General features: G+C 40.9%; 1 protein-coding gene across 6 annotated transcripts in view; it reads right to left on the bottom strand.

Annotated features, from left to right (window-relative positions):
* Positions 1-18,393, bottom strand: part of gne (glucosamine (UDP-N-acetyl)-2-epimerase/N-acetylmannosamine kinase) — a 43,444-nt gene that overhangs the window by 15,059 nt on the left and 9,992 nt on the right. The window contains exon 1 of one of the 6 annotated variants that reach the window (XM_055909999.1): positions 8,104-8,176. The exons of 2 other annotated variants lie outside the window; for them this stretch is intronic. Coding sequence is in view for 1 of the 4 variants with exons in the window: in XM_055909994.1 (XP_055765969.1) it covers positions 4,629-4,769 (141 nt within the window). In the remaining 3 variants the exon portion in view is untranslated. Of the gene's footprint in view, positions 1-4,628; positions 4,878-6,755; positions 6,844-7,532; positions 7,737-8,103; positions 8,177-18,393 lie in introns of those variants that run through there. 3 more of the 6 variants (XM_055909996.1, XM_055909998.1, XM_055909994.1) reach the window with 3 other exon arrangements.

The following is an 18,393-nucleotide window of genomic DNA, read 5'->3' on the forward strand; positions in this document are numbered from 1 at the left end:
GTCAAAGGAAGCTGTGATGAAAACAGTGAGGTTTATAGGAGTGGCCTATGGCCCGATGCACCTCATCATGTTCTGTGAAGGGAGTAGTACACAGCGTTGTGCGAGATCTTCAGTTTCTTGGTAATTTGTCACACGGAATAGCCTTCATTTCTCAGAACAAGAATAGACTGACGAGTTTCAGAAGAAAGTTCTTTGTTTCTGGCCATTTTGAGCCTGTAACCGAACCCACAAATTCTGATGCTCCAGATACTCAACTAGTCTAAAGAAGGTTTTATTGCTTCTTTAAACCAGAACAACAGTTTTCAGCTGTGCTAACATAATACAAAAGGGTTTTCTAATGATCAATTAGCCTTTTAAAATGATAAACTTGGATTAGCTAACACAACATGCAATTGGAACACAGGAGTGATGGTTGCTGATAATGGGCCTCTGTACACCCATGTAGATATTCCATTTACATTTTTTTTTTAAGATTCAGTTTCCAGCTACAATAGTAATTTACAACATTAACAATGTCTACACATTTTTTTATCAATTTGATGTTATTTTAATGGACCAAAACATTTGCTTTTCTTTCAAAAACAAGGATATTTCTAAGTGACCCCAAACTTTTGAACGGTAGTGTATTTATACAGTGGGGAGAACAAGTATTTGATAACCTGCAAAATGGGCAGTGCTTCCTACTTACAAAGCATGTAGAGGTCTGTAATTTTTTATCATAGGTACACTTCAACTGTGAGAGACGGAATCTAAAACAAAATTCCAGAAAATCACATTGTATGATTTTTAAGTAATTAATTAGCATTGTATTGCATGACATAAGTATTTGATCACCTACAAATACTAGCCTTGTCCTCATGGACAGACACCGGTTCTGATATGGAAGGGCAAGTCTGACAATTATCTCCACACTCATTGGATGCTACCTACGACAACCAATCACAGCTATGATGTTGAAGGCACACAAGTGAAGGGATCGGAAAAGTAATAGGTCAGTGCCTCCGCTGTTCAGTGCCTCCGCTGCCATTGAATGTAATAAAGGGTTAGAGAGAGGCGGGGGTCATAGGGATTTGCAAAAGCAATAGACATATAGCAAATCGACCACAATGATTTGTCATTATCAACCAGTGGTGGAAAAAGTACCCAATTGTCATGCTTGAGTAAAAGTAAAGATACGTTCATAGAAAATCATTCAAGTAAAAGTCACCCAGTAAAATTCTACTTGAGTAAAAGTCTAAAAGTACTTGGTTAAAAAATATACTTCAGTATCAAAAGTAAAAGTATAAATAACTTCAAATTCCTTATATTAAGTGCGTGTATTGGACCCTTTTCCTGTCCTGCTAAGCATGCAAAATGTTTGATGGTCTTATGAAACCAAGATTGAACTCTTTGGCCTGAATGCCAAGCGTCACGTCAGGAGGAAACCTGGCACCATCCCTACAGTAAAGAATGGTGGTGGCAGCGTCATGCTGTGGGGATGTTTTTCAGAGGCAGGGACTGAGAGACTAGTCAGGATCTAAGGAAAGGGTTATTGTGTGTAGATTGATGAGGAAAACAAACAATTTAATCAATTTTAGAATAAGGCTGTAGCGTAACAAAATGTGGAAAAAGTCAAGGGGTCTGAATACTTTCCGAAGGCACTGTATATAAACATGCTTCTGTGTGTTTTGTTTGTAAGCTCAAAAATGGACAGGCCTTTGAAAAACAAAATACTTTATCATCATAGAATATGGGGCCATCCTGCAGGTGGTTTCTGAAACTAATTCAATCTGTGTGAATCCATTAAGTCTAAGTTAAGGAGAGTCTCCTCCCAAGGTCGAGAGAGAAGGCCCTACTGTACACTCCAGCCGCTAACAAGCTACTTGTATCTGTGGTCTCATGTTAACACTGATGTAAATGGTTAAGTTGGTTACCTGGAAGCTTAGGCAGATATGGTCTACTGGTTTATTGAAACTCTACACTCAAACTGTTGTGATATGTTTCATTTGATTACTTATTTTAAGGCACATGACACAAAACCAAGTATAAAATGATATTCACAAAGAAGTAAAGCTTTGAGAAAGTGTACTTAAACATCTCATACTCTGTAAGCCAGCCGTAGACATTTTTTTTCTTCTACTATTACAGAATGTTTCTGCAGTGAACATATTATGAATGTACTTCAGTGGTATAAATATCAATGAAGAAAAGTATTGATATAGCCTACTCTAGGCTACGCTGTAAGATTGAGCCAAAGTCTAAAATCTAATTCAACAGAACCAAAAATAATTTTTAAAACGAGTCAGAACTGATACCACGTCAAGATAGATCATAGGATAATATTTACACAGTATAGGCTAACCCCTGATAAGATCAACGTCAACAAAACGATTGTTGACTTCAGGAAACAGCAGAGGGAGCACCCCACTATCCACATCGACGGGACAGCAGTGGAGAAGGTGGAAAGTTCCTCGGCGTACACATCACAGACAAACTGAAATGGTCCACCCGCACAGACAGTGTGGTGAAGAAGGCACCACAGTGCCTCTTCAACCTCAGGAGGCTGAAGAAATTTGGCTTGGCCCCTAAGACCCTCACAAACTTCTACAGATGCACAATTAAGAGCATCCTGTCGGGCTGTACCACCGCCTGGTACGGCAACTGCACCGTCCATAACCGCCGGGATCTCCAGAGGGTGGTGCGGTCTGCACAACGCATCACCAAGGTCAACCTACCTGCTCTCCAGGACACCTACAGTACCCAATGTCATAGGAAGGCCAAAAAGATCAAGGACAACAACCACCCGAGCCACTGCCTGTTCACCCCGCTATCATCCAGGAGACGAGGTCAGTACAGGTGCATCAAAGCTGGGACCGAGAGACTGAAAAATAGCTTCTATCTCAAGGCCACCAGACTGTTAAAACAGCCATCACTAACACAGTGAGGCTGCTGCCTACATAGACTTGAAATCATTGGCCACTTTAATAAATGGATCACTAGTCACTTTAATATTGTTTACATATCTTGCATTACTCATCTCATATGTACATACTGTATTTTATACTATCTATCTATGCCGCTCGGTCAATGCCCATCCATATATTTATATGTACATATTCTTATTCCATCCCTTCAATAGAACTGAGACAAGCTGTGAAGTAATAATTGACCAGCAGCAGAGCGGCAGTGTACAAATGCAGCTGTACCAACACCCAGGCAAACAGACTCCTAAAAACAACTGCAGCCAAAAGAACCCAACTGTAGTACTACTATGGTGTACTACTAACTACAGGATAATATTGACAGAAGCGTCAACAAGTAACTCAGCCTGGGCGTTCCCGGAGGTGGTTTAAAAATGGGACCGTGCCAGGCATTGTCCTTAAGAAATCCTCTTTGAGGCTTCAACTTCGGAGCAGATGATTGACGGTGATAAGTCACTCAACGCAAACTGAGATTTTTTTTAAAGTTTGGTTTCCCAGACCCAGATTAAAGACTTCTCCGCTGAAAATTATATTTTAAATCTAGGACAAGGCTAAATCAAGGCTGCTCACCACAGCATAGTTTTGACACCCAGTAAAAAAAAAAAAAAACGAATGTAGTACAGAGCAAGACAGTGGGCCTACATTCAGGCACCATCACAGCATCCAAACGACTACAAATACTGAAGCCGCCTAGCTGACCTTTTCCCAATAAACCTGGGACATCAAGGTATAGCCCGTGAACCACTCTAACTTTCAGAAAAAGATATAGCTAGTGACCTAAATGTTGTGACATTCTTAACATAAGGAGTTAAAAGCTCTGATGACCATCAGTTGGCCTCATCAATGTATTAGCCTACAACCGAAAATTGTAGCATGTCCTCTTGGAAACAAACCCATTTTATTCAATGACATGTGGAGTGACGAAAGACACGGTGCCTCAACTGAACATGTCACATTCACATCATCTCAAAGTCATAAGTAGTATTGAAAAATGATTAGGCTACACTTTCAACCAGAAGAGAAACCTTCGCATTTTTCAAATAACTGGCCAACTACCCACAGTACAGTTTGAGCACAGCCATACAAGAAGAACAAAAAAATCCCATTTCAACTGCAACATGAAATTAAATCTTTATCCTTTGGTTTGTTGAACAACTAGAAGAGAAACATTGGTCATTCCATGCATTCAGACAGACAGCCAATGTATTCATCACAACATCCAACCACCACATTCCTTCTCTGCATCTCTCTCCCTGACACACACACACACACACACCGCCTGTAGACTACGCCGGATGTCCCACTGAAACGCCAACATGATAGCCAGGCATTTTCCTCCCCGCACTGGGTTGGTTCTTAGTGTGCGTTTACAAAGGCAGCCCAATTCTGATCTTCTTTTCAATAATTGGTCTTTTGACCAAAAAGATCAGCGCTGAAAAAGATTGGATGTGAAAAAAGCTGATGTGATTGGTCAAAAGAAAAAATGATCTGAATTTGTCTGCCTGTCTAAACGTAGCCTTCGAGCCAGAATCCACCCTCCCTCTGACACACACTGCTCTTGTTTCCACTGAAGTGTCACAAGACCAGGGCTGCTTCCTTCTCTGAGCGATAAGGGGAGCAGCAACATGCGAGGAGGAAAAAAGGAGGATAAAAGCCACCTTGACTCACATGAGGGTTTCTGCCTATAGGCCTTGAATGCATGGTCAGTCCGCTCCGCGATCCACTCCTCTCCCTCTCTCTTTCAGAGTTCCCCCTCTCTCTATCCTTCTCTCCTCCTTTCTTTGGTCTCTTCCCTTCCCTTCGGATCATTTGAAAGGCTCACTGCAAAAGGCTAGCTGGTCTTCCTCCTAGCCGACAAAGCAGCAGCGGCCTGTCGAGAGAGAGTAAAGAGGGGAGGAGGGGGAGGGGCCTTCCCTCATCTGACTCAAGATAGCCCTGATTGGCTGCTGGGCGAGAGGGAACGGTTGAAGCTTCCTGCATCAAAGCCTCTTACAGCCAGGGCCCAATATATTACAGACTTACTAGGATCTCAACAACCCAGATAAATCAATGCTTAATAAGAAATGAGAGGCCAATAACCATAAATTGATAATGAAGCAGTCTCCCCCCCCCCCCCTAATGTTGCAAACCCAGCTTTCTGTTGTCACCCAGAGTCACACCCAAGCTAAAGGCTCGTCACACAATATTTTTAAAAAGCAGGTTTTTAAAGGAGAATAGAGTTCAGTCATGTTCTTTGTTGTCGTGGAAAATCAAGTATCATGATTTGTGGTATTGCGATACTGGTACGGTGAAAACCATAGGTCTGGGAATCAATGACCATCATTTCCCCCTTCCTAATCAATAAATATGTCAGTATCAACACATCAGCAGTGAATTATAGACCAAAGGGTTTCTTGACAACACGCTAACCTTAGATGCACTCTCAATCCAAATTTAAAACATTATACGTAATAAAACATTTCTAGAACATTTCTTCATTCTTGAAGCTTTTCATTGATGGGAGTCAACCCTGTTTTTCTTTTGTTTGGAGTCATTTTGTCTGCCTTCCCAGTTCATTGGAGTGGTAGTCACAATAGTTGTAGTAGATATCACTTGGTCAGCTATCCTTTGAAGATGGTAGACCTAGCTTAGCGCTGGGCAATATGGACCAATCTATGGGTGATTCACAATAAGCTTTGTTGTGCAATTAAAAGGTCAAATACACTGCATTTCATATAGTCAGCAATAATCTAATGAATTCAGGGTTATACCTAGCCTAAATATAAGCCTTCCACGACCATAAGATCCAATAATTTAATCAATATAGTTTAACTGTTTTTTTTTGCAATAATCCCTGATCTGACTTTCAAGTATGTCTACGAAAATGGTTACAAATTTAACCAGAACCCTGCATAACGCGCATTCACTAATAATAACAAACTTCTTGTAGCAGGCATTATAGAAAATGAACACAAGTCCCAAACAATCTCGCAAGCACAAGCCCACGTTCTAGTGAGTAGCCAGCTAATCTTTATATTTAAAGTCTAGCCAAGTTGGATCTATTTGCTAGCTAACAACAAGGTAGAACAGTTGGAATGTTGTGAACACACCCTTCTGTCCAACTGTTTGAACAGCATGCTAGCCTGTCTACTTTGTTCACATCTTGAAGTCAAGTGGACTACCTTGAGAGAACAAGTTTCCATTTCCTTATATAATTGTGTTTTATGCTTATTGCACATTTCTAAAAACTGATTAGACAGCTAGTATAACGGTCTTTGACTAAAATGCTTCTAGCGAACCGCAAGGCCCGCGTGCCACAAACTGAGCATTCATTTTCCAGAATAAATGTTCATTAATACTTCCGTTTTAGTAGTGTCTGCTCTGCGCCCAATTTGAGTAGTTAATACGTAAAACGGGTATCGTTAGAAAGGCTAACTTCTGTATTACAGTAAAAGAATGTTTCAATGTGTTTCGGTGTCCATATGACAGATTCCGTTGGACTAAACCTTAGATGCAAAAAGCGAGTTGAAATCTCGTCAGAGAGGAATGAGTGAAATGGTTGCGGTGCTTGGTGTGTGTGAATGTAAATGTTCACAGCCTACAGTCATTGCACACAGCACAGAAGGGGCGAAGGAACCAAAAACAACACGAGAACAGGCGGACATTAACGCTCATAAAACAACTTGATTCTTGCGATACAATCATTAGGAATATTGCGCAAAAACAAATTAATTCGACATATCACCAGCCCTAGCCTAGTTACACCAAAATTAATAATTAAGTCATGTTGTAGATATTCTTGCCCTGTCTACATACCACCTAGATGAGACGAATGCGAGGTGGGTGGAGGACTGAACATATTATCTGCTAGGCACGGAATTCACAGGGACCTCACAATACGATATTATTGTAACCACCCTGGGTTTATAAGGGCGGATATCGACTCTGCCACTCGAGCATGCTTTTGAGCGCTGGACTTCGGGCTAGAAGGTCGAGGGTTCGAGACCTGCTCCCTGCTGTTTTATTACATTATCGCGACACTTAGGTGACGATACCATATGCATTACTAATCTCAGGAAATCATATGCATTTTATTTGATACTGAGATTGTATTGCGATTTCATGTTCCAAACCCAGATAACGCGCGTACCTTTGGCCGACGTATGTATCTATCTACGTAGTTTGGAGAAGATGTCAACGAGACATCAGAACAGAATGTCGATGTATAAAACAATGTAAAATGTAGGCATTCTAAATACATCTAAGTCTTGCCGTTTATACAGCGTTTGCTAATTGGCATCTTCCCAATGTATCCTGTATACATCGTGCCTACGTTGGGCAGACATACGTGTGCTATCTGGGAACATATTGCGCACTACGTCTGCTTCATAGAGCACGAGAACCACTGTTTTGATCAGTCACGAAAAAAAAGAAGCTAAAAACATGCTGACTCACTATTTAAAAAGATGAGAGATCAAGCTATAGGATGAATACTGGAGTTTTGACACAGGCACAGCCGACTATCGCTAGCTAATGCTATCCCCCCCACCCCATTACTACTACTGTAGATACGCCTAGGTCGTAAACACTTACTGGGTGTGAACTGACATCTGCCAAAGCCAGGAATGTTCCCCATCATGGAACATGAAGTTGGAACGTAGCCTGCGCATCTACACATGCACGTGCACACACGCCTAATTTTCTCATGCAAAAAAAAAAGCGTCCTCTGTGTTGAATAAAGTTTCCGTTGTTGTTCAAAACGGAAGGCGAACGCATTGGCCAATACATTGGGAAGATGCCAAGTAACACAAAATAGGTCCGGCCTAATGAATAATTTACAAGAATTTGATGATGCCATAATCTTCATCTCAAATGCTTGAAGCAATAATGCTGCCGGGAATACTACTAGGCTTATAAAAAACATGTTTAAAAAAATACTGTGCTGCTTTCTATAACCAAGCAAAAAAAATAAAAACTAGCCCTTTTCAAATTCACAGTAAAATATAAAACCTAAACTAATCCCAGCGGGGTTGGGTTAAATGCGGAAGACACATTTCAGTTGAATGCATTCAGTTGTACAACTGACTAGATATCCCCCTTTCCATACCTATTCTCCCCCGCCCCCAATAAAGCAGTAGGCCAAATAGAAGGACAAAAGTATCACCTTACTGTGCAGGCTTCCCCTCTAAAAAACAGTGCAGAAGAAAGAGCAAACAAAACTAAAAGGTACTACCAACCTAGCCTGGACTCCACTATTTTAAGCCATAGTCCACTTCTAGCGAGATAGCTGGTTATTGTACCACGTGGTCTGTCGCCCCAGGCTAGTGGTACTAACATATGTTTACTAGCCTAGTTCCAAGAACAGCATAGGCCTAATTACAGTCAGTCACAAATACTTACGCTAATAATTATAGTAAGATAAACACAATATACATAGTTATTAATAGTTGTAAGGTGAGATACTAAACAACATATTTTTTTAATTGAACCTTTATTTAACTAGGCAAAGTCAGTTAACTTCTTGCGACTATAGGGGGTGCTGTTTTCTCATTAGCATAATTTGCATTACAGATTAAACGGCTTCCTACTCAATTCTTGCTCGTACAATATGCATATTATTACTATTATTGGATAGAAAACACTCTAGTTTCTATAGCCGTTGGAATTTTGTCTCTGAGTGAAACAGAACTCAATCTACAGCACTTTTCATGATAGGGAGTCAGATTTCAAACATTTTGGCCACTGATCTGGAGTCAGTTTAAAGCTCACTGTAAATGCTATGGAGAAACAGACACGGCTTACGTCTTCCCCTGGATGTCAGTGCGTGATGACGCTTTGAATGGTGTCGATTGCGCAATCAGTTTCTCTATAAGACACCAAATAGCGGAAGTAGCTTCCCTTTGCTGCCTGCGCCTTGCGCGCGAAGGACATCGGACTCGCCTCCTTCCAAGCGTTAGTTTAGCCAGTAATATTTCTCCGGTCATGTTTTTACCCGTTATAGGTGTTAACAGCATCATAAGGTAGTTAATTTGAACCGTTGTATAGCAATTTATATCCTTTTAGTGCGATTTTGAGGCATTGCTTTGTTGTGCACTTTGAAGCGCTGGGCACATTTCGGGGTCCCGGTCGTACGTTAGTGGGCATTTCGACGGACAAGTGGACATCTTTCGACCAAAAGAAGATTAGACCCAAGAAAGGATTCTTTGCCCAAGATTCTGATGGAAGAACAGCTCACAGTAAGAACAATTTATGATGATAAATCGTGTTTCTGTCGAAAAATGTTAAACGCTTACGCCGCCATTTTGTTTTGTATAGCTTCGCTTGGCGCAACCTGTATTGAAAAGTAAGGATAATTTAAAAAATGTAAATCAGCGATTGCATTAAGAACTAATTTGTCTTTCGATTCCTGTCAACCCTGTATGTTTTAGTCAAGTATATGATTAGCTATTGATTAAACTAGATCACTCAAAGATGGCGACCGACATTTCCAGGCTTGTTTTGCTACTATTTTCCTTGTATAACCACGTTTTTTTATGGCTAAATATGCACATTTTCGAACAAACTCTATATGTATGTTGTAATATGATGTTACAGGAGTGTCATCTGAAGAATTCTGAGTAGGTTAGTGAAAAAATTAATATATTTTGGCGATGATACGATATCGCTCTCTTTGGCTAGAATCAGTGCTCGGGTAACGTTTGCATATGTGGTATGCTAATATAACGATTTATTGTGTTTTCGCCGTAAAACAATTAGAAAATCTGAAATGTTGTCTGAATTCACAAGATCTGTGTCTTTCCATTGCTATGTGCTGTGTATTTTTAAGAAATGTTTTATGATGAGTAAATTGGTAATACAAGTTGCTCTCTGTAGTAATTCTAGTCGCTTTGGTGAGATTTGTGATGGTGGCTGCAATGGCAAACTATGATTTATACCTGAAATATGCACATTTTTCTAACAAAACCTATCCTATACCATAAATATGTTATCAGACTGTCATCTGATGAGGTTTTTTCTTGGTTAGTGGCTATCAATATCTAGTTTAGCCGAATTGGTGATAGCTACTGGTGTTGAGAAAAAATGGTGGACAAAGAAAAATAGTGTCTTTTGCTAACGTGTTTAGCTAATAGATTTACATATTGTGTCTTCCCTGTAAAACATTTAAAAAAATCTGAAATGGTGGCTTTATTCACAAGATCTGTATCTTTCATTAGGTGTCTTGGACTTGTGATTTAATGATATTTAGATGCTACTATTTAATTGTGACGCTATGCTAGCGATGCTAATCAGTGTGGGGGGGGGGGGGGGGGGGGGGTGCTCCCGGATCCGGGGTTGAGGCTCGTTAGAGGTTAAGAACAAATTCTTATTTACAATGACGGCCTAGGAACAGTGGGTTAACTGCGTTGTTCAGGGGCAGAACGACAGATTTTTACCTTGTCAGCTCTGGGTTTTCGGGTTAATTGGCCAACGCTCTAACCACTGGGCTAGACAGATACTTCGTAATAACAGTTGGGTTCCAGGCATGACATAACTTAATTCAGCATGGGCTATTGACACACTGGGTGTGGATTGATACAACCAAATGGATCCAGCCAACAAGAAACATATCAGCTTGAGCACAGTGTGAAATGTGGTCAAAAATGAAACATCTAGGCCTATCCTGTGTCAGAAACAATTCACAAAATAGGCTACAATCGCAAAGGAAATGACTAGGTTAGTTGTAGCTAGCACCAGAATGATTATGGATACTTTTCTTACCCAACGTCATGATACTTCAGAAATAGGCTCGATTTCACCTCATGTTGCGACAGAACCCATTAATCCTAACTCTACTACTCCTATCCATTGTTCCTTCCATGCCAATATCGGAGTTGAAATAACTACACCCTGCACTGGCACTTCCAAAACGTCACTTGACTAAATAGGTGTAGCTCAGGGCTGAATCAGGTTCCACAACTGGGGTTGGAGTAAAAACCTACAGGAGACTTGAAATTGAGCTCAGGTGTGGCCAAATTGAGCAATCAGGGTAGAAGGGCCTTGGTCAGGGAGGTGACCAAGAACCCAATGGTCACTGACAGAGCTCCTCTGTGGCGATGGAACCTTCCAGAAGGACAACCATCTCTGCAGTACTCCACCACTCAGGTATTCTGGTAGAGTGGCCAGACGGAAGCCACTCCTCAGTAAAAGGCACATGACAGCCCGCTTGGAGTTTGCCAAAAGGCACTAAAGGACACTCAGATCATGAGAAACAAGATTATCTGGTCTGATGAAACCAAGACTGAACTCTTTGACCTGAATGCCAAGCGTCACATCTGAAGGAAACCTGGCACGATCCCTACGGTGAAGCAATGTGGTGGCAGCATCATGCTGTGGGGATGATTTTCGTGGCATGGACTGGGAGAGACTAGTCAGGACCGAGGGAAAGATGAACGCAGCAAAGTACAGAGAGATCCTTGATGAAAACCTGCTCCAGAGCGCTCAGGTCCTCAGACTGGGGTTAAGGTTCACTTTCCAACAGGACAATGACCCTAAACACACAGCCAAGACAACGCAGGAGTGGTTTCAGAACAAGTCTCAATGTCCTTGAGTGGCCCAGCCAGAGCCCAGACTTGAACCTGATCAAACATCTGTGGAGAGAGCTGGAAATAGTTGTGCAGCAACGCTCCCCATCCAACCTGACAGAGCTTGAGAGGATCTGCAGAGCAGAATGGGAAAAACTCCCCAAATATAGGTGTGCCAAGCTTGTAGCGTCATATCCAAGAAGGCTCGAGTCTGTTTTGCTGCCAAAGGTGCTTCAAGAAAGTACTGAGTAAAGGGTCTGAATACTTACGTAAATGTCATTTTATAGATTTGCAAAACTTTCTAAAAACCAGCTTTTGCTTTGTCATTATGGGGTAGTGTGTATAGATTGATGAAGGGAAAAAAGGACTTAATCAATTTTAGAATAAGGCTGTAACGTTACAAAATGTGGAAAAAGTCAAGGGGTCTGAATACTTTCCGAATGCACTGTATGTTCAAAAGCCATCTTAAATCTTTTTTTTATGTTGTTCTGCTGTATAATATAATATTCTGTTTTTTTGGGAGGGGCTTGGGCTTATATTTATGCGTATGGTAAAGCTATAATATTCGTATGGGTGTTCTGCATGCGACGTTTAAAATGCATTAAATCAGCATCTTAGTTCTGGAACCTGCCTGGTATAGATAAAGCAATTACTCCTGTAATCTCAATTATGTCAAAGAAAGTGATACATTTGTGCCTTGTTTGGATTCTTTATTAGTTCTTGTATTTTACACCATTTTAAACACCAATCAAGGGACTTATGGTGCTAACTAGCACAAGCTAAAGCATAACAGTGCAATACATCAGATTGTTGATTAAAAAAAAAATGTACGATTACATATATTATTTTACAATTCACATACAGCTCCCGCATCATGATTCAATGTGATCATTGATGATTCGATGTGTCAAATATTTTATTGTAATCGGTCCCTAACATTATTACTAAGGTTATAATAAATCTTACTCATAAAAGAACAATGTCAAAACATCAGTTCTTTCCCATCTTCTCCAAGATGTACTTGTGGCTTTTTGCCAGCTCTGCCATCTGCAGGGTGTCTTTCGATTGGTCCTTGTTTGCTTAGGCTTAAAGCCTGAGTCCTTGGCCTTCCTTTGTGCAAATATTATAGTCCAGTCAGGAAGCCGCCACGTCTGATTAAGATTTGTTTCCCCCCTCAGGTGTTTGAAATTCTTATTATTTTTAACCCTTATTTTACCAGGTTTGAGGGACGGGTTGGAATGGTACAATGATACAACCTGAGAAGTGTACTACAAAGCCGGATCAATGTTATTATTTTTAACTTTTATTTAACTAGGCAAGTCAGTTAAGAACAAATTCTTATTTACAGTGACGGCCTACCAAAAGGCAAAAGACCTCCTGCGGGGATGGGGGCTGGGATTTAAAAAAAATATATATATATATATGACAACACTACATAAAGAGAGACCTAAGACAACATAGCAAGGCAGCAACACATGACAACACAGCATGGTAGCAGCACAAAACATGGTAGCAGCACAAAACATTGTACAAACATTATTGAGCACAGACAACAGCACAAAGGGCAAGAAGGTAGAGACAAAAATACATCACGCAAAGCAGCCACAACTGTCAGTAAGAGTGTCCATGATTGAGTCTTTGAATGAAGAGATTGAGACAAAGCTGTTCAGTTTGAGTGTTTGTTGCAGCCCGTTCCAGTCGCTAGCTGCAGCGAACTGAGAAGACGAGCGACCCAGGAATGTGTGTGCTTTGGGGACCTTTAACAGAATGTGACTGACAGAATGGGTGTTGTATGTGGCGGATGAGACCTACAGTAGGTATCTCAGATAGGAGGGAATGAGACCTAAGAGGGTTTTATAAATAAGCATCAACCAGTGGGTCTTGCGACAGGTATGCAGAGATACAGTTTACAGAGGAGTATAGAGTGCAGTGATGTGTCCTATAAGGAGCATTGATGGCAAATCTGATGGCCGAAAGGTAAAGAACATCTAGCCGCTCGAGAGCACCCTTACCTGCCCATCTATAAATTATGTCTCCGTAATCTAGCATGGGTAGGATGGTCATCTGAATCAGGGTTAGTTGTGCCGCTGGGGTGAAAGAGGAGCGATTACGATAGAGGAAACCAAGGCTAGATTTAACTTTAGCCTGCAGCTTGGATATGTGCTGAGAGAAGGACAGTGTACTGTCTAGCCATACTCCTAAGTACTTGTATGAGGTGACTACCTCAAGCTCTAAACCCTCATAGGTAGTAATCACACCTGTGGGGAGGGGCATTCTTCTTACCAAACCACATTACCTTTGTTTTGGAGGTGTTCCGAATAAGGTTAAGGGTAGAGAAAGCTTGTTGGACACTAAGAAAGCTTCGTTGTAGAGCATTTAACACAAAATCCGGGGAGAGCCCAGCTGAGTATAAGACTATCATCTGAATGTAAATGGATGAGTGAGCTTCCTACTGCCTGAGCTATGTTGTTGATGTAAATTGAGAAGAGCGTGGGGCCTAGGATTGAGCCTTGGGGGTACTCCGTTGGTGACAGGCAGTGGGTGAGAAAGCAGATTTTCTGACTTTATACACTGCACTTTTTGAGAGGTAGTTAGCAAACCAGGCCAAAGACCCCTCAGAGACACCAATACTCCTTAGCCGGCCCACAAGAATGATACAGTAGACCATTCCAAAAGCTTTGGCCAAGTCAAAAATAGCAGCACAACATTGCTTAGAATCAAGGACAATGGTGACATCCTTGAGGACTTAACCTTTCACGAGTATCTACCCCGGGTCCGGGAGCACCACCCCCCCCCCCCCCCACCCCACACTGAGTAGCATAGCCTAGCATAGCGTCACAATTAAATAGTAGCATCTAAATATCATTAAATCACAAGTCCAAGACACCTAATGAAAGATACAGATCTTGTGAATAAAGCCACCATTTCAGATTTTTAAAATGTTTTACGGGGAAGACAAAATATGTAAATCTATTAGCTAACCACGTTAGCAAAAGACACCACTTTTCTAACTCCATCAGTTTCTTACTCCATCAGGTGCTATCACCAATTCGGCTAAACTAAGATATTGATAGCCACTAACCAAGAAAAAACCTCATCAGATGACAGTCTGATAACATATTTATGGTATAGGATAGGTTTTGTTAGAAAAATTTGCATATTTCAGGTAGATATCATAGTTTACAATTGCTCCCACCGTCACAAATGGACTAGAATAATTACATAGAGCAACGTGTTTACCTAATTACTAATCATCAAACATTTCGTAAAAATACACAGCATACACTAATCGAAAGACACAGATCCTGTGAATACAGACAATATTTCAGATTTTCTAAGTGTCTTACAGCGAAAACACAATAAATCGTTATATTAGCATACCACATATGCAAACGTTACCAGAGCATTGATTCTAGCCAAAGAGAGCGATAACGTAAACATCGCCAAAATATATTAATTTTTTCACTAACCTTCTCAGAATTCTTCAGATGACACTCCTGTAACATCACATTACAACATACATATACAGTTTGTTCGAAAATGTGCATATTTAGCCACCAAAATCCTGGTTAGACAATGACAAAAGTTGCCCAGCTGGTCAGACAATGTCGTGCTCCATATTAGACAGTGATCTAGTCGTATACATAAATACTCATAAACGTGACTAAAAAATATAGGGTGGACAGCGATTGATAGACAATTTAATTCTTAATACAATCGCTGATATACATTTTTTAAATTATCCTTACTTTTCAATACAGTTTGCGCCAAGCGAAGCTACGTCAAACAAAATGGCGTCATAAGCGATTAACATTTCTCGACAGAAACACGATTTATCATAATAAATTGTTCCTACTTTGAGCTGTTCTTCCATCAGAATCTTGGGCAAAGAATCCTTTCTTGGGTCTAATTGTCTTTTGGTCCAAAGCTGTCCTCTTGCCATGTGGAAATGCCAACTGCGTTCGGCATGAACTGGAAACCTGCCCGGCTCTTCAAAAAGGCTCAGAAATAAATGTACCAAAATGCGCACTAAACGGATATAAATTGCTATAAAACGGTTTAAATTAACTACCTTATGATGTTTTTAACTCCTATAACGAGTAAAAACATGACCTGAGAAATATTACTGGCTCCACTAATGCTTGGAAAAAGAACGGGTCGGTGTCCACCGTGCGTCCGGCGCAGCTGGAAAGGAGTTCCTACCTACACGTGTTTTTGTTTTATAGTGGCTGTGATTGGGCAATCGATACCATTCAAAGCGTCATCACGTAAAGGCATCCAGGGGAAGACGTAAGCAGTGTCCGTATCCTTATAGCATTCACAGTGGCCTTTAAACTGACTCCAGATCAGGGGCCAAAATGTGTGAAATCTGACTCCATGTCAGGGAAATTGCTGTAGAATGAGTTCTGTTCCACTCAGAGACAAAATTCCAACGGCTATAGAAACTAGAGACTGTTTTCTATCCAATAATAGTAATAATATGTATATTGTACGATAAAGTAGGAGAGTAGGAAGCCGTTTAATCTGTAATGCAAATATGCTAATGAGTAAACAGCACCCCCTGTAGTCGCAAGAAGTTAAGGGTGCAGTGACATCCATAAACTGAGCAGGAACCAGATTGCATACCCGATAGAATACTATAGACGTCAAGAAAGCCAGTCAGTTGATTACATTTACGTCATTTAGCAGACGCTCTTATCCAGAGCGACTTACAGTAGTAGTGAGTGCATACATTTTTTTATACTAGTCCCCCGTGGGAATCGAACCCACAACCGTGGCGCTGCAAGTGCCATGCTCTACCAACTGAGCTACACGGGACTATGATTATTAACAAGTTTTTCCAACACTTTTGATAAACATGGCAAAATATTGTTATAGGCCTATAACAATTAGGAAGAATCAGCTTGATCTCCCCCTTTAAATAATGGACCAACCATGGCTGCCTTCCAAGCAATGGGAACCTCCCCAGAAAGGAGAGACAGGTTAAAAAGGCTGGAGATAGGCTTGGCTATGATAGGGGCAGCAACCTTAAAGAAGAAAGGGTCTAAACCATCTGACCCAGATGTTTTTTTGGGGTCAAGTTTAAGAAGCTCCTATAGCACCTTTGTAGTGGAGCAGGGGAAAAAGAGGGAGAAGCATCAGGGATAATCACATTAGAAGGGGTGGGAGATGAGGACATTTGACAGGCAAGGAGGCATGGCTGAGTCAAATAGGAATCCTGACTTAATGAAGTGGTGATTAAAGAGCTCAGCCATGTGCTTCTTGTCAGTAACAGCCACATCATCAACTTTAAGGGACATGGGCAGCTGTGAGGAGGAGGGTTTATTCTCCAGGTCTTTAACCGTTTTCCAGAACTTCTTGGGGTTAGACCCACAGAGCGAGAACTGCTCCTTAAAGTAACTAACTTTGGCCTTCCGGATAACCTGAGTGAACTTATTTCTCATTTGCCTAAACGAGAGCCAGTCAGCCTGAATATGCGTGTTCCGAGCCTTCCGCCAAAATGCAATTCTTGAGGTGGAGTAACTCTACAAGATCACGGTCGAAACGGGGGCTGAACCTGTTTTTAATTCTCAATTTCTTTATGGGGGTGTGTTTGCAAACAATACCACTGAAAATATCAAAAAAAGAAGGTCCAAGCTTCTTCGACAGAGGGGAACAAGCTGATTCTATTCCCCAGACAGCCAGGTATCTTTGATAAGCAACCAGAAAAAAAAACTACAGATTTCTGGACCCATTCACCTGCTGTCTGTTTACATCCTCTTATCCATCCTGGTCCAAGCCAAGGACACTGCATAGACACTGTTTGCACAGACACCACCACTCTCCATCTATATAGCGAGAACATTGTTTGCATAGGAAAATATTGATAATCCTACATCGCCTAGCCCAAACATAGACCCCGATTAGGCAAGGTATATTAACATGCCAAATATTTGTTTAAGATAGTTACAGTAAGCTCCAAAAGTGTTGGGACAGTGACCCATTTGCTGTTTTGGCTCTGTACTCCAGCACGTTGGATTTTAAATGATATAATGACTATGAAGTTAAAGTGCGGACTGTCAGCTTTAATATAGGGGTATTCTGATATCGGGTTAACTGTTTATAAATTACAGCACTTTTTGTACATAGTCCCTCCCATTTTAGGGGAATAAAAGTATTGAGCCAAATTCACTCATATGTACATTAAAGTAGTAGTAGTAAAAGTAGTCAAAAGTGTAGTATTTTGTCCCATATTCCTAGCACGCAATGATTACGTCAAGCTTGGGACTCCACAAACTTGTTGGATGCTTTTGTTGTTTGTTTTGGTTGTGTTTCAGATTAATTGTGGCCCAATAGACATGAATGGTGAATAATATATTGCAATTATGAATGTAATTTTATTGTATATAGGAATAGAATGTTTCTAAACACTTCTACATTAATGTAGATGCTACCATGGTTACGGATGGTCCTGAATTAATTGTTAATAATGCGGAGTGAGAAAGTTAGAGGCGTAAATATCATACCCCCCCAAAATGTTAGCCTACCTACCACCTGTCAGACAGCGTGATAGTAGCACCTCAAAAAGCCTGTAGGCTACTGGATTGAATCCTGGTTTTATAAACTCAGTCATTGCGCAACAAATAACAATTCTAAATACAGTCGTGCGTTAAAAGGTTCGGTGGCCACGATTAAAAAAGGAGCTATTTTTATCTCTCAATCTCAACTTGTAAAGCGTGCCTCCCCTTCGCCATTCGGATGCATAGGCTATAGTCGGCATACCGTTGACTATCAGCACATCACCCATCAGTTTGCAATGTGACCTTGAGGCAGTATAATTGTTTGAAACCTGAACGTTTTACTTCACTTCAAATAATGAGACATGTCTTACTTTGCTTCAAAGTAGCCTTTCA

Source organism: Salvelinus fontinalis, chromosome 42 (assembly GCF_029448725.1).
Source record: "Salvelinus fontinalis isolate EN_2023a chromosome 42, ASM2944872v1, whole genome shotgun sequence".
NCBI classification, from domain to species: Eukaryota; Metazoa; Chordata; class Actinopteri; order Salmoniformes; family Salmonidae; genus Salvelinus; species Salvelinus fontinalis.